This window comes from Podarcis bocagei (genome assembly GCF_964188305.1).
Source record: "Podarcis bocagei genome assembly, chromosome: 16".
Lineage (NCBI taxonomy): Eukaryota > Metazoa > Chordata > Lepidosauria > Squamata > Lacertidae > Podarcis > Podarcis bocagei.
In genome coordinates this window covers 24599972-24615418 of record NC_138142.1, presented here as the reverse complement: position 1 = coordinate 24615418, position 15447 = coordinate 24599972, and the positions used below count along the sequence as shown (strand labels likewise).

The following is a 15447-nucleotide window of genomic DNA, read 5'->3' as shown; positions in this document are numbered from 1 at the left end:
ACTACGAACCCCAGGTTGATTTATCAATTACTTGTTTTGAGGGGTGCTGCGAAAACGCAGGGCTTTCACTGCAAAATGACTGCAGAACTTTGGCACAACAGGATCATTGGGAGGGAGGAAGAGAAGAAGAAGAGGAGGAGTTTGGATTTGATATCCCACTTTATCACTACCCTAAGGAGTCTCAAAGCGGCTAACATTCTCCTTTCCCTTCCTTCCCCACAACACTCTGTGAGGTGAGTGGGGCTGAGAGACTTCAGAGAAGTGTGACTAGTCAAAGGTCCCCCAGCAGCTGCATGTGGAGGAGCAGAGACGTGAACCTGGCTCCCCAGATTATGAGATTACCGCTCTTAACCACTACACCACACTGTAAACAGCTTAAAATTATCGCCAGGCTACCTTAGGCCAGTTGTTTTTTTTTCCTCTCTCTCTCTCTGTCTAAGCAACTCTGCAGGGTTGTTGTGAGGCTAAAGTAGCGAGGAATCTTTTTCACCCCCAGCTTCTTGGAGGATATAAATCTAAATGCCTGCCTGCATTCTGTAACCCAAGAATGGAAAACCTGTGTGGCCCTTCAAAGGTCGGACTCCAACTCCCATCAGCGCCAACCGGCATGACCAATGTTCATGGGTGATAGGAGTTGGAGTCCAACAAGGTTCTCCCATCCCTGCCATAGTCCCTGAGTGGTTCCCACGGGAATACAAAAAAGTCCCACGACAATTTAAGCTGCAGTCCTAACCAGACTTACCTAGGAGTAATCCCCACTGAATTCAACAGGAGTTGCTTCTGAGTAGACATGCTTAGGTCTAGCAGCACTGTACAGCCCTGCTTCCTATTTTCTCAGTTCTTCACTAGACTGGATCGCTGTGGGTGCGGAACAGGACTGCCAGTTCCTTCCCGCCCACCCACAAGTGTGGTGCACGCCACATACTTGATCCTGGCCACAATCCAGAGAGCCATGCATGTGTAACAGCCATGCTGTTATAATGAACAGCAGGAGGCTACATTGCAACAGAGAATGCCCTGAGGAACTGTGAATGTTATCTTGATCAGAACATGTACCGTGGTACCTCGGGTTAAGAATTAAATTCGCTCTGGAGGTCCGTTCTTAACCTGAAACTGTTCTTAAGCTGAGGTACCACTTTAGCCAATGGGGGCCTCCCGCCACCGCCACGCAATTTCTGTTCTCATCCTGAAGCAAAGTTCTTAACCTGAGGTACTATTTCTGGGTTAGCGGAGTCTGTAACCTGAAGAGTCTGTAACCTGAAGCGTCTGTAACCCGAGGTACCACTTGTACTGTACTGGGAACTTTGAAATCTCTTGAAATGTTAGATCTTCACATTGTTTTTCTTTTCATAGAATTGTAGAGCAGGAAGAGACACTGAGGGTCATCTGGTCAAACCCTCTTCAGTGCAGGAATCTCAACTACAGCATCCATTTCTTCATTGTTTCTCCAGTGTAGACTGCTGAAGATGCCTTGCCGCTTTGCCTGAGCAATATTCAGTAAGTTGTAATTTTCTATATATACAGTATACATCCATGCATCTATTTAGCTTTTAAATAATCCTATGATTTGTTGTTTTATGCTGGTGGATATGTCAGTGCAACCATAGAGGGGAGGTCAGACTGAACGATTGATGAATAGTGATTTGGTTTGCCATATTTTTAATCTGATGTTTCTGCCAGACAACATGGGCAGGTAGGGGGGAAATTAGGTATGCATAACAGCTTTTGTGCACAGCTGCTTCCCATCTGGCCAAGCCTGATTTTTCTCCAGCAAAGTTCTGAGGATGAGCCTAGGCAAAGTGCCACCCTTGCCTGAAAAGTCCAGTACATCTGAACCGTGGGAGTGTGATAGATCAGTGGGAGAGGCTGAAAGAGAGGGGGGTATACCCATCTTAAAAGTCTGAAAAAAATTCCAGGCACTTGGTTACCCTGGCGCCTAGAAATCTGAAGCTGGCACATAAATGTGCCACAATTCTCCTGCACCTATACTGCTGCACACAAGGGCTGTGGCATGTAAAACATTGATTCTGGCACTTAGGAAGTTCTGCAAAGTTTTGCTGAGAAATTTGATGTGGTATCAGCTTATGCCATCAACAGACCACATCAGGGGTGGGGAACCTTGGGCCCAGTGGCCAAATGCAGCCCTCCAGCACTCTCTGACTCTCAGGAGTCTCTCCAGGCCACACACACCCCTGCCCTGTTCCATGCCCTCCCTGAATGCTTTGGCCTGCGAGAATGCCTTGAAGGAGGGCGCAAAGAGGTGTGTGGTGTCGTGTGTATGTGTGTAGAAACCTCTGACTTTTGTCTGGCTGTAATGTGACAAAGGTCAGATTTTCACCTGTTGTTCTAGCCCTGCCACGTGGCTCCCAAAACGTTGGCCATGAGGGAATCTGGCCCTCAAACTGGAAAAAGGGTTCCTCATTCTGCTGGCCTAAGACAGTGCACAGTACAATCCTTTTTGCATGCCTACTCGTAAGTAAATCCCATTTAATTCAATGGCACATACTCACAGATAAGTGGGTAGAGGTTTGCAGTATTAGGGGGAGGGCAGACATCAGATAGGAAAAAAGCTCACACTCTGCCCCTCAGTCATGGGCTCGGCCCAGCTTCTCCTGTCTTCTCAGTTGTGTTGACCATAGTACACACCATCAAATCAAATACTGGTTCCGCTACTGCCCTATGTTTTGTTTTTGTTTTTCCTGGTTTATTTACATCCACAATCCATTTATTCATTGCCTTAATACATATATAACTTTTTTTAGGTACAGAACTGTGGCAGGATATAGGGGGTGGGTTTTCGTGAGAACATGGCTATTAGCCAGTCCATGCTATACCCCTGATCATTTTTATTGTGCGTTGATTTCTGCTCATTATACTATCAGGGCAGTCACACATGATCCCGTTTTCGATACTCTTTGTCCCTGCAAATGTTTGGGGGCAGGCATCTTGCTTCATTTCTTATCAGTGTACAGTGGTGCCTTGCAAGACGAAAATAATCCGTTCTGGTGATTCTCTTCGTCTAGCGGTTTTTTCGTCTTGCGAAGCAAGCCCATTGAAGGATTAGAGGATTAGCGCTATTAGCGCTATTAGCAGCTTATCTGCTGATCGGATCAGCTGATAAGTGGCTTAGCGGCTTAGAAAAAGGGGGGGGGAAGGGAAGAAAACCAGCAGGAACTCACAAGACATTGTCGTCTTGCGAAGCAAGCCCATAGGAAATTCGTTTTGCGAAGCACCTCCAAAACAGAAAACTCTTTCGTCTAGCGAGTTTTCCGTCTTGCGAGGCATTCGTCTTACGGGGCACCACTGTATATTGCATAACTTCCTAGTGAAATCTTGTAACTTTCTAATACCACAAATGTTCTGGTTATTTTTTGTCCCACTTTTGTTGCCCTATAGCAGAGGTCAGCAAACTTTTTCAGCAGGTCCACTGTCCCTCAGACCTTGTGGGGGGTCAGACTGTATTTTGAAGGGGGGGGAATGAACAAATTCCTATGCCCCACAAATAACCCAGAGATGCATTTTAAATAAATGCCCCTGACTGTCTACGGGCTGGAATGAGAAGGCGATTGGGCCGGATCCAGTCCCCGGGCCTTAGTTTGCTTACCCATACCCTATAGCTCCTCAGGATAGCAATAATGTGGCAGCATCAGGGAAGCGTCGCACAACAAACTAAAGCAGACTCAATCCACCACTAATTATTGTGCCAAGAACATGTTGTGGAATAAACCTGCAATAAAAGACTAGTCTGGAGGGGGTGCCCAGTCTGGTTTTCCTGCAGTTATTTGGAAGATTCAGGACAAATAAAAATCCTTCTTCACACAGCACATAGTTAAGCTAATGGATCTCCTTCCCACAGGAGGCAGGGATGGCCACCAACTTGAATGGCTTCAAAATTCATAGCCACAATGGCTATGCTCCACCTCCATGTTCAGAGGCAGCCATGCTTCTGAATACCAGTTGCTGGAAATGCCAGGAGAGGGGAGGGCTCCTGTGATCAGGTCCCGCTTGTGAGTTTCCCACAGGCATCTAGTTGGCCGGTGGCTACTGTGAGAGAACACACTGCTGCATGCCCTCCAACTTTTCCAGACCAAACAGCAGGGATGCGCTCCTGGGCAAATCACATGACCTACACAGTGATCTTGCCCCCCAAAAGCGCTTTTTTGGGGGGTGATTGCAACGCAAGAATGTGGCACCTGAATGGCTGCCGGGATCTTGCATGGAAAAAATGGGGTGTCCTGTTTTTCTTCTGGGGCAGTTGACAGGTATCCTGCTGGATTGGCCTGATCAAACAGGCTCATCTTATAGTCTTATGTTCAACCCCATAGAGTAATGTGGGGTTTTAGAGCTCGACCCAGGAGAGGAAGACTTGCATAGGACTTGAGCGCTCCCAGCTTGGAGTTGTTGCTCTAAAATGGCTGTGCATGTACATACACAGGAGACTGAGCAATCCGCAAAAGACAGTGTTTGTGAAGGTTCCAGCAGATAGGGCTTGAAAGATGTTTCAGATGCCAGGGCGCATCTAGAAGGCTGGTAGGATCGTAGAATGCAACAACTGATTGGCCTGCAGGAAAAGACCAATCAGGCTCCAGGAGGGAAGCAGAATCAGCCAATCAGACGGGACTTATTGTGTAAATAATGCATATAAAAGCCTGAGGTTTCGGGGCAATTCAGTCATGCAATAAAGCTTCAATAAAGAGCATGAAATCACTACAGGACTCCAAGTATATTTCACAGAGCAAACAGGCATTAGATGTTTCTGACGGAGCCACAAGACAAGAATAAGTTTTTATTCACACTTAGGGATTTCTGAACTGGCATGGATACGGACCCAGCCGTGCACAACAGGTAATGATTGCCTCAATGAGACTTGGGCTTGCAGGGTCAGGCCCCAGGCTATCACTTGCTGGATCCCACCAGTCCCCATTTCCCAAACAGAAACAGTGGTGCAGAATTCCAGGCCCAAATGCGGTCTACTTGGCCTCTCTCTGGTCCTCTGGCCTTTCCCAGGCTACACCATTCACTAGCCCTGCCAGGTGGGCCAACTCTAGGGGGACTGGTGTGTCTCTGGCCCCCTAAATTTTTGTTGGAAAGGGACGGGGCCCCTCAATGTTGAAGGGGGCCCGGTGTGTGTTGCGCATGCGCAAGATCATGGCATCACACGTTGCACCTCTGTCCGGCTCCTCCAAAGCGCTCAGCCTTCTGCAGATGATGTGCATGCTCACCATTTACACGATGTCACACATGCACACGTGTATGCCAGGTGCCCCCAATCTGGGGGACAACCTGGAGCTCTGGGCCCTGCTTTATAATCTCCTTGAAATTATTGGCTGGAAGATATCCTTGAACTCCAACAATGGTTGCCAGCATGGAGGCTAGGGAATGTGTAGAAGCTAGCCTCAGCAGCGGGCCTACGTTTTTAGGCCTTGAAACTTGAAATGTTATGGGTGCCCCTTCACAACCAGCAACAAGGTCTGGGTAACCACTGTTATCTTCTTCAATGGGGTTGTTCCACAAAACAACACCACATAACAACAACAACAACAACATCTCTGATTTTACTTAAAATTGCTGTCCTGTATTATCTTTCATGTCAAAGTCACCTTTACAACATCTGTGGTACTGACTCTCAAACTTTGGGATTATGGAAATATATACTAGACCCAATTTTTTTAAAGCAATGTGAACTAAAGTCACTTGTGGGGCCCTTCATGGCCCTGAAGCTGAACCTTTGTTAGTTTCATAGTAGATCCGCCCCTTACTGCGCAAAATTAAAATTCTCATTCATTGCTCTGGTTGCTTTTGTCTCTGGCCCTGCCCACTGTTGGCCTGTGGCCCCCAGAACGTTACCTAGAAGCAAATGTGGCCTTTGAGCTAAAACAAGCTTTCCCATCCCCGACGCAGAAAAATATTGAAACATGTAGACAGTATGGAAACACATGGGACAGGCACCTCCTGGAAGCCTATGCAGAGATATCACAAAGAGCAGCTGCTTTCTCGTTTACTTCACTAGTTCGGTGTGGTTTGTTAGAGTTCTGGACTACATCTGAGAAAACCCAGGTTCAAATCCCCCCTTGGCTCTGAAGCTCATTCGCTTTCTTCAGGCCAGTCACAAAACCGATTTAGGTCACGTTCATTTAAAGCACATGGCTTCCCCCAAAGAATCCTGGGTACTGTAGTTTGTTAAGGGGATGGGGAATGGTTGCTCTGTGAGGGGTGAACTTCAGGTCCCAGGATTCTTTGGGGGAAGCCATGTTCTTTAAACATGATCTGAGTGCAACAGTGATTGCCAGCAACTGCAGACCCTGCAAGTGTCCCTGTTTGCCACGGACAGTTCTGGATTTATAGTAGGCATCCCGGTTTCTGATTTGATCCTGGAATGTCCCACTTTTCCTTAGGACATCCCTATTTTCATCAGAGAAATTCTGGAGTTTTGTGATACAGTACTGAGCCATCTAAAGGCAGCCCTGTATAGGGAAGGTGTTTAATGTTTAATGTTTATTATATTTTTATCTATGTTTGGAAGCTGCCCAGAGTGGCTGGGGGCAACACAGTCAGATGGGTATGGTGTAAATATAATAATAATAATAATAATAATAATAATAATAATAATAATAATAATAATAATAATAATGATGATGATGATGATGATGATGAAATGGGGCATCCCTATTTTCCTCAGAGGTATGTTGGAGGGTATGCAACTGGCATTGAGGGATGTTCTCTTTTTTCTTGGAGATTATACACACACACACACACACACACACACACACACACACACACACAAAGAGAGAGAGAGATTTTTCAAAAATGATCTTACTGTGTTTTATGTAAACCCCTTAGGGAGTTCACATATTGTTGTTGTTGTTGTTACTCAGCAAGACGCCATGTGGTTTGTCTTTCTGCTCTCAAAAAGTTCAGTAAAGTGGTTGGGATGCTTAGTGTTTATCACATCCTTTGTCTGACTATTGTTCTGGCGTTGGCCCAGCTTGTAGGTTTGCCAAATGGTACTCCACCCAGTATGATGTGTGTCTGGCACTTACAATGGGAAGCTATTTGCGGCCTCACGAGAGGGCATCTCCTCACAGGTGCTTTTGTCAACATAGGTCCGGAATGGCCCTGCCAGATTCACCACCCCTGTTTACTAGGATTAACAGAGCTGGCGGGAGCCCACATGACAAACCCATTCAGTGCTCACTGCTTGCGGAAGCCAAGAGATGATGAAATTGAAAGCAGAGGGTTCAGGGCCCTGAGGAGAGGGGCAGAGGCGGACTCTGCTTCACTTCAGTGCTCAAAAGTGTATATGTGGAATGGATTCACTAGGCAGTTTTGTACATTGCGAGCGCACCACCACTTAGAGATGCTTGAGGATTCCTGTACAAAGTTTCCTCATCCACACCTCTCAGGACTAATGTGTGGATCAATACTAAGCTGTTGTGCAGAATTACAGATGTGTTTTATAATAAAATATACATTTAAAAATGCATGTTTGCATGTTTCTGAGCTGAAACTCAGTTACATTCTGATCTGCACACTGATTCAGAAGGTTCCGTTTGCATCAGGACTTGGAAAGATCGGATCCCTCAAGCATCCCAATGGATGTCACATGTATGTAGATGTTCCACAGAAGAAGAAGCCCACATGTTTTCCTGTTTCTTTTTTGAAACGAGAGCTGAAAAGTCATGGCAGGAATCCAAAGTAATTCCGGGGGAGAGGGCAGCCCCTCACAGTGCTTTCCCACCTTCCTCTTCCTCACCACCTCCTCGGTGGGATCCTCCACTGCCCTCCTCTTTTCCTCTTGGCCAGCCCAGGTGTGGGACGCACCCATCCGCAGGCCACAAGGAAAAGAAGGCACCTGCCACTGCCACCAAAGGCCCACCCCAGACGCCTCGATGAGGGAGCCTGTCATGGGACACCTGGTTGCACCCTCTCAGAAATTCGCTCCCGGGGCCCTGACCCCCTGACACCACGCTACGCCACTGGGACTAGTCAACCTCTCAACAAATTGAACCACTCCATCCAGCCAATGAATCATAGCCCCAAGCCACGGAAGCCTCTTTAAATAGCTACTTTGTTCTTGAGGAGGCCTGGCCTTGCCATCCGCCTGCCCATCCATCTCTCATGGAGGGTGGGGGCAGAGGAAGACCCTTCTCGTACCCTAAATAAGTTCTGCCCTCTTCCAAAATACTGCCATTAGCTCATCCCCTTGCCTCCTTGCAGGGAGCACAGGCACAGGGCAGTTTTTAGAAACAGCCTTATAAGGGCAAGGCATCTGGAACAGCAGCAGCTACCCGATACCCCTTTCTGCGAAACCACCCCCACAGATCTCTCGCATCAGCAGGAAAGGGTGTCCCTGGCTCCCTGCAGGAGCAGAGGAACAATCCCATATCAGTAAAGCTGTACAGAGAGGAACAAGCTCCCAGGGACAGGAGGAGGAGGAGGAGGAGGAGAAAGTTGATTTTCTCAAGGGTGATCGTTTGCAAGGGGGGGAAATGGCCTCTCTGTGTTCTTGTTCACACCAGGTCCTCCTTGCCACTTTGAATCTGAACAACTCAACAGGTGTGGAGTTACTGCCTTCCTTAATTGGCAAGCGGCAGCTATGTCTCATTCGCCCGTATTAAACCACATTCAGCATGGCCAGGGAGGGACATTGTTGCAGGAGATCCATATTCCCCAAATCTCTGTTTGGACATGGAGCTGCGTTCAGTCCTTTTCTCTCTGCCTTACTATGACTCATTGTTGGATGGTTGTTCATACAACTGGGGTATAAAAGTGGACGACACCCCACCGTGGGGTGGGGAAAATATAGGCTGGCGGGGTCTATTTTGTTTTTCACCTTGTGGCTCAGCAAGGTGGAAGGAAGGTGCTTCCGAGTGCATGTGCTCAGCCCAAGGATTTCCTTCCGGAGCTGTTTTTCCATAAGCTTTCTTGATTTCAACAGGAGTGAAGAAAAGGCTTTTTGCTGGTGCTACTCTTAAAGCAAGTGCAGCCAACATGATGCCCACCACATGTTGTGGACAACAACATCACCCTCAACCAGCATAATAGGAGTTGTTGTCCGGGATATCTGGGGGGCACCATGTTGCCCGTCCCTGAGTTAAACCACTGAGTTTTCCAATCGCCTGCAATTGATTTGGATATCTACCAATAGATCCCGATCTGAAGTGAAAAGCTGCTTGAAACAGGGGTATGTGCGAGAGAGTGGGAGCATTTAATGATGTGAGATAGGTTGGTTGGTTCAGCACAGGAACACAGGAAGCTGCCATTCTCTCAGTATTGTCCACAGAGACTGGCAGGAGCTCTCCAAGGTTTCAGGCAGGCTGCTCTTCCAGCTCTACCTGGAAATGTCAAGGATTGAACCTGAGGCCCTCTGCACGCAGCGCAGAGGCTCTGACACTAGTGGACTACAATAATGCCTTTTCCAAAAGCATCAGCCATCCATTGGGAACAAGCGCTGCAGGAAATGCTGCAAAAAATAGAACAGGGTTCTCACCCACCCAAGAATAGGACAGCAGCTTAGTCTTGGCCCAAAACCTTGATCTATCTGGAAACCTCAGTGATTCCCCCCCCCGCCCTGTTGCAAGGTTTGCCACAATCTCATTAACTGCATGTGTTTAGCTAGCATACACATGGCTTTGTGGAAGAGGGGCAAAGCTGAAGATGCACAATTTTCCAGTTTGGGGAAGGAGACCAGCCTGTAGGAACTTCACATGAACCTGCTGAAACCAGTGAGAACCCCGGGAAGAGTCTGGCTGCTAGAACAGCCTCAATGCCCAATGCTCACACTGACCAACCAGATGCCAATGCGAGGACCTGAGTGCAACAGCTAATCTTCCCACTTGTGATCCCCAGTGAATGGTATTCAGAGGCAGGCTGCCTCCAGTGGTGGAGATGGACATGGACCAAGCAGCCCATCCCCAGAAACGTGTGGTCCCTCTTATCTCATGCGATGCTCAAAACCCATTGGGGATCCTGTTCCGCTCTAAGTAGCAGCCGGTGTTCAAGGACGGTGTGCAACTTTGCCATGAGGTCTTCCTCTCTCTTCTGTCTCTCCCCGACACTGCAGTGGCTGCAGGATCAGCCATGTCGCAGGCCCAAAGGAACAGGTGTGGAAATACTGTCAGCAATGAGATAAGTTGGAACGGTGCCCAGGCCTCAAAAGTGCAGGGTTAGGCAGCCCAGCAGAAACCCCTGGGAAAGGCCAGTCTGAGTCATTTAGGGAGGCCATAGCTCACGTTTTAAGCAAGGGAGATGTTCAGCTGGCATTTGCCTACTGGTAGATTAAACAGACCCTTGCAGACTTAACGTGGCCCTGGGGATGAATTGGATCTGATAGTTCCCCCCCTAAAAGCCAGAAGCAATGGTAAAGGACCTCTCAGCCTGGAGGAACCATAATGTGAAACTTGACTCGTTCCTAAGGCTAATTCAGCCTTAGCAATGAGCAACATGGTCATAAATCTAGTGTGATCAGGAGATCTCAAGCCACTTAGGTTTAAGTCCCCCAACATAGCGCGAGAGGCTCTGTCCTTAACTTTTAACATGAAAATGCCAATCAAATACTGCGTAAAAAATCCTCATTGTCTTTGTCATTACAGGGATATAGAAAATCAGACCTTTGGTCCATCTTGCTCAGTATTAAAAAGAGTTTTCACCTGGACACACCAAGGATAAAACCAGGGGCTGTTTGCATCCACAGCAGATGCTATACCAATGAACTACTACAGCACAGGTAGGCAAACTAATAGCCAGCCCAATACCCTTCTAAATCCGGCCCACGGACAGTCCAGGAATCAGCGTGTTTTTACATGAGTAGAATGAGTCCTTTTATTTAAAATGCATCTCTGAGTTATTTGTAGGGCATAGGAATTCGTTCATTCCCCCCTCCCAATATATGGTCCAGCCCCCCCACAAGGTCTGAGGGACAGTGGACCGGCACCCGGCTGAAAAAGTTTGCTGACCCCTGAACTACAGCCTTCCCCATAAATTTGAACCAAACTAGACCATTACCCTTTCGCTTGTTGATGTTGCTAAAGTTATTTGGCACAGAACATGACCTGAGGGGCAGGGATATCCTTGGGGTACCACAGCCCTAATTTACTTGCTAAGTGCTCAGGCAGTGGTGCCAATGACAGAAAGACTTTGGAGTACCCACCCACCCACTGCTGGCCCAGAAAAATGTACAGGATGAACACAGCAGAGCTGGATTATTGCATATTGAAGTAAGTTACTACTTTCTTAAGACAGGGACAACCTCCCTCTCATAAAACGATTAAATTCAGAATCTGAAATAAGCATTGTTCACTCTCTAAATCCTGCCTAGGTGCAGAAATCACAACACAATATTCCCCCACCAAGGGTTTCCTTCATAGTAGATAGATAGATAAATAGATAGATAGATAGATAGATGATAGGGGGAAATGTTATAATCTTGGACAATTGCCATTTTTCTCTCCACATAGCCATTTCTTCATTATGCATTTAACATGCAGCAAGGCTTGGTTCACTTGCGCAACAACAGTTCTATGAGGCAGACTGCTCTTTCCTCTATTTTAACAATTGGGGAATTGAGGCTGAGAGCCAGAACGAGATGTCTGATGGCCGCTGCCACCTCAGTCCATGAGGAAACAAAGCAAGAATTTAACCCAGAGCTCAAATCTAGCACTTTATTCTCTGGATTAGACTCGTGTGCTTTGGGCCTACCAATCAATGACAGCGAGTGCCTTCTTCGTGTCTGTTTAGGGTGCAAAACACAGTAAGAATACGTTATGTGGAAACCTGTGAGAATTTAAGTGAGCACACCTGGAGGACAGTGAGGGAGCCTGCGAAGAGATTGTTTGGTGTTAATGTTTTTTCTGGATGAGACAGACTTGGGGGGGGCGGTCACTTGGCACATGACTAAAGCAGTGGATTGATACTTGTGATTAGCCTTTTTTCTGTGTCAAGGAGGAGGAGGTTAAGGGGGGAAATCTATGGGCACTTCCAGATGACCCACTTATTGAACAGTCATCCTCATTTCCTTGCCGCAAGCTTACATGGAGGTTATGCAACGCCTGCTTTTTATTGAGCATTTGTTCTGAATTGTTTGCCTTAAGATTATACTTCTTCCTGATTGTTGATGATTATCGCACTATTTTAAAGTGGACCAGTGGTGCAGTGAGTCAGTGCGTGTGGCTGTCAACCAGAAGGTTGGTGGTTCGAGCTCATTCAGGGATGACTGTAGGCAGGATTCCTGCATTGCAGGGGATTGGCCAGATGGCCCTGAGGGTCCCTTCCAACTCTACAATTCTACAATCTATGATTTCCCTGTCACTTTCCTAACTGCAAGCAGTTCAGCTTGATTTTAGAAACATGGATTTGTTGACCTGTGGTGTTTTAATTGCAGAACGCGCTTGAATCCCTCCCGCAAAATTGTGACAGCTTTGAGCATGGTGGTCCCAGGACCTGGGCAGGTGATGGCCTCCCTGGTAGCTCACATGGGCTCGCAGAGCGGTTCTTGTATGTTTAACAGTTGCAGAGAAGGCAGAACCAAAGGGTGGAGGTCTGGCCCATTAGCTACTGTTATTAGAAGACGGGCTTGCGAATTTCCTCCTTCCCAGCCCTGAGCAGCATCGTCACATGTGGATTTTTCAGTTGCGGTAGCGTCGGTATGGGAAGAGATAAGCCCCAGCGAAACGTCGGCCTTTGATGCAAGTCTTAGAGCAGTTTTCTCTGGGTGGGGCCCTGAAGGACTTACACAGATACTTTTCATTTGACAATGTGGTGAACGAGTCTGATCTCTCTTTGCACCTGTAGACCTGGCGCTTTTTCCGCACTCCAAATTCAAGGCGCCAAGAGGTGCAGCAGCGGAATGCAGCCCTGAGTTATGTTGCCAAGGTGGAGAAAGGGCCTGGGACTGTTCTGCCTCTGAACATTTGCGATTAGGACATCCCCCATCTGTGGTATTATTTCAAAGCTTAGCTTAGGACATGTTCCCCACTGCCACGCACAGATATATTTAGCCGATTCCTTCCCCTCTCCCTTGGGTCTCCATCATTCCAGGCATAGCTCAGACGCAGCCCGGGCCCTCGATAGATGCCACTGCACTGACATATGCTCTCCTTCCCCCTTTCTTTCTGGACCCACCCCCGGCCCTGGTGCGAGTCTCTTCTGACGTACTCTGCCCAAAATGTCACTTGTGGTTCCATATAGGATAAGGATCTGGGTGATGGCAAGGGACAGCTGCAGCCAACAGCATCTGATGCTCCGGGGTGGCAGCTGGCTCCAAGGGGCTGCCCCTCCCCTGCCTGCAATGCACTGCCTGCTTGTAAGTTTAAAGGCCCGCAGGGTTCTCAAGAACCTCAACATGGTGCAGAATCGGGCGGCGAACATGGAAGAAAACACAGTGTTTGGGGGCAGCGATTCATTCCGGAGAAGCAAAGACCTCCTCAGACACTTGGAGTAAATGTCTCCACCGCAGCCTTCCAGCTGTTTAGGGCTACCACTTCCATCAGCTCCAGCCTGCTCGAGGGGGTCATAGTTCTTCCATCACCACAGAAACCTCTTCAATTTGGGAAGCATCGCTGCCCATCTTCCATCATTTCCATTGAGGCCCATCCAAGGCCTTTCGCTGCCCCACAAGGGAAAATGGCGCCCTGGAACCCCTTGCAATCTTTTACTGGTGTCTCCAGAAATAAAACAACCATGCAGGGTTGTCCTATTCAGAATGACATCTGTGGAGAGCTGCCCTCTGTGTTTTTAGCAGCTTTATGGGATTATTTTTTTAAAAACACACTCTCTAGCCACACAATAACTTATTTAAATATATGTGAATGCAACATTGCCACCTTTTTTTTTAAAACCACCAGCATGGGAACCAAACAGAAACAAAGAACCAGCAAAGCAAAACATGCCTTGGTAAAAAGTTGGTCGCGTGACCATCCTTGACGCCTCTCCTGGTGACAGAAAGTCCGCTACGGCCTGGTCCTTGGTCCAAGCCTGCCCACCCTGTCCCTTGTCCCTTGTCCCCCTACCTTTCGCTGTTGCTTCTCCCAGGCTGGGTCGAGCAGCAGGTCGCGGTCCCAGTCTTCTTCCTGTGCCATGTAGTCCTCCGTCATCATGTACGAGTGGTTGTACTGGACGTGGGTCTCTATGTGTGTGGTTGACATGTTGCCTTCTTCCTTCTTGCGCCCCCTTTCCCCCCTTTTCTCTCTCCTCCCTTGCTCTCTCTCACGCTCTGCAGCAGCCCCCTTCCTTCCCTTTTGCTCCCCTCAGCTCCTGTCGGAGGACAAGGTTCCCCCCAAGACTGTTCAGGCTGTGCGGTGGTTGTCTGCCTGCTTTGCAGCTGCACCTGTCAAAACCAGCCCACGTGACCAGTCCTCAATAAGTATTATCAGCCCTGGGAAGGGGGATCAGGTTCCATCTTAAAAAGGCCAAGGGGAGGGGACGGCACACATGTCCCTACCAACCAGATGGGGGTGAAGACAGCTGCTGGCAAGCCAAGGACCCCCCCCCCCTTTAAAGCACAGCCGGTGAGCTCTTAAAGGAGAAATCGCCCCACCGAGGTGTGGGGGACCCCACGTCCGACACCAGCCTCGCTGGACGCAGAGTAAGGATTGGGGGAAAGGGGGATTCGGTTCCTATTTGGGCCAAATGTGCCCGTGGTTCATGGGGGTGGGGTGGGGTTATTTTGATCAGTTCCTACTGAGATACCAGGAAAGATTCCTTGGATGCCATCTGCTTCAAGAATAAATATATGGCCTATGAAGAAAAGGTTTTGTGAGACTCCGTTTTGGGACGGAAGCAAGGTCAAAACGCTTGGGGTCGTGTTTGGACTAGGACCTGGGGGACCCAGGGTTCAAATCCCCACTAAGCCGTGAAGCTTCCTGGGTGACCTTGGGTCAGTCTCTCTCCCTCTCTCTCTCTCTGCCTAGGCTGCTTCACAGAGTTGTTACTGGTGTAAAAGAAAAATGAGCAAAATGTTCCTAGATGGACTCCTGTGACCTTGGGTTGGTCCTTGGTTTCCCAAGCACACAAATTGCACAGTAAAGTCGTTTTCCAGAAGAAAAGGCAATGGACTCAAGGCTGGAGCCTTTGAGTTTTTCAGTAGTGGAAGAAAGGCACTCTGTGCATAAAATAATGGAATTGTAGAGTTGGAAGGGACCCTGCAATGCAGGAATATGCAACTGTCCCATATGAGGATCAAACCTGCAACCTTGGCGCTATCAGCGCTATGCTGTAACCAACGGTGCTATCCAGGCAGAAATGGCCAGATGCAATATCCTTTTCACTGCTGCTTTTCATGTTCTGGGACCGGAGTCCTGGTACTGAAAATAAGCTTTGCTGAACGTTTGGGATATGAAAAGTGGTCCTGAAAGGCCACTGCATCACCCTTCTTATTTATATAACTATTCATTAATTGGTTCTTTCTAAACCACCCTTCATCAGTTGCAATCCCAGTGCAGTTTATGCTCC

General features: G+C 48.1%; 1 protein-coding gene and 1 long non-coding RNA gene across 2 annotated transcripts in view; one reads left to right on the top strand and one right to left on the bottom strand.

Moving 5' to 3' along the window:
* ACTN3 (actinin alpha 3) overlaps positions 1–14329 on the bottom strand; it is a 42731-nt gene extending 28402 nt beyond the window's left edge. The window contains exon 1 of the mRNA XM_081175264.1: positions 14007–14329. Coding sequence (XP_081031390.1) covers positions 14007–14141 — 135 coding nt within the window. The 5' untranslated portion in view covers positions 14142–14329. The remainder of the gene's footprint in view (positions 1–14006) is intronic.
* On the top strand, positions 4698–13999 carry LOC308576179. The gene is made up of 3 exons (XR_014003129.1): positions 4698–4845; positions 10593–10726; positions 11737–13999. It is a non-coding gene; the product is annotated as an uncharacterized lncRNA (long non-coding RNA).
* Positions 14330–15447: the final 1118 nt, after the last annotated feature.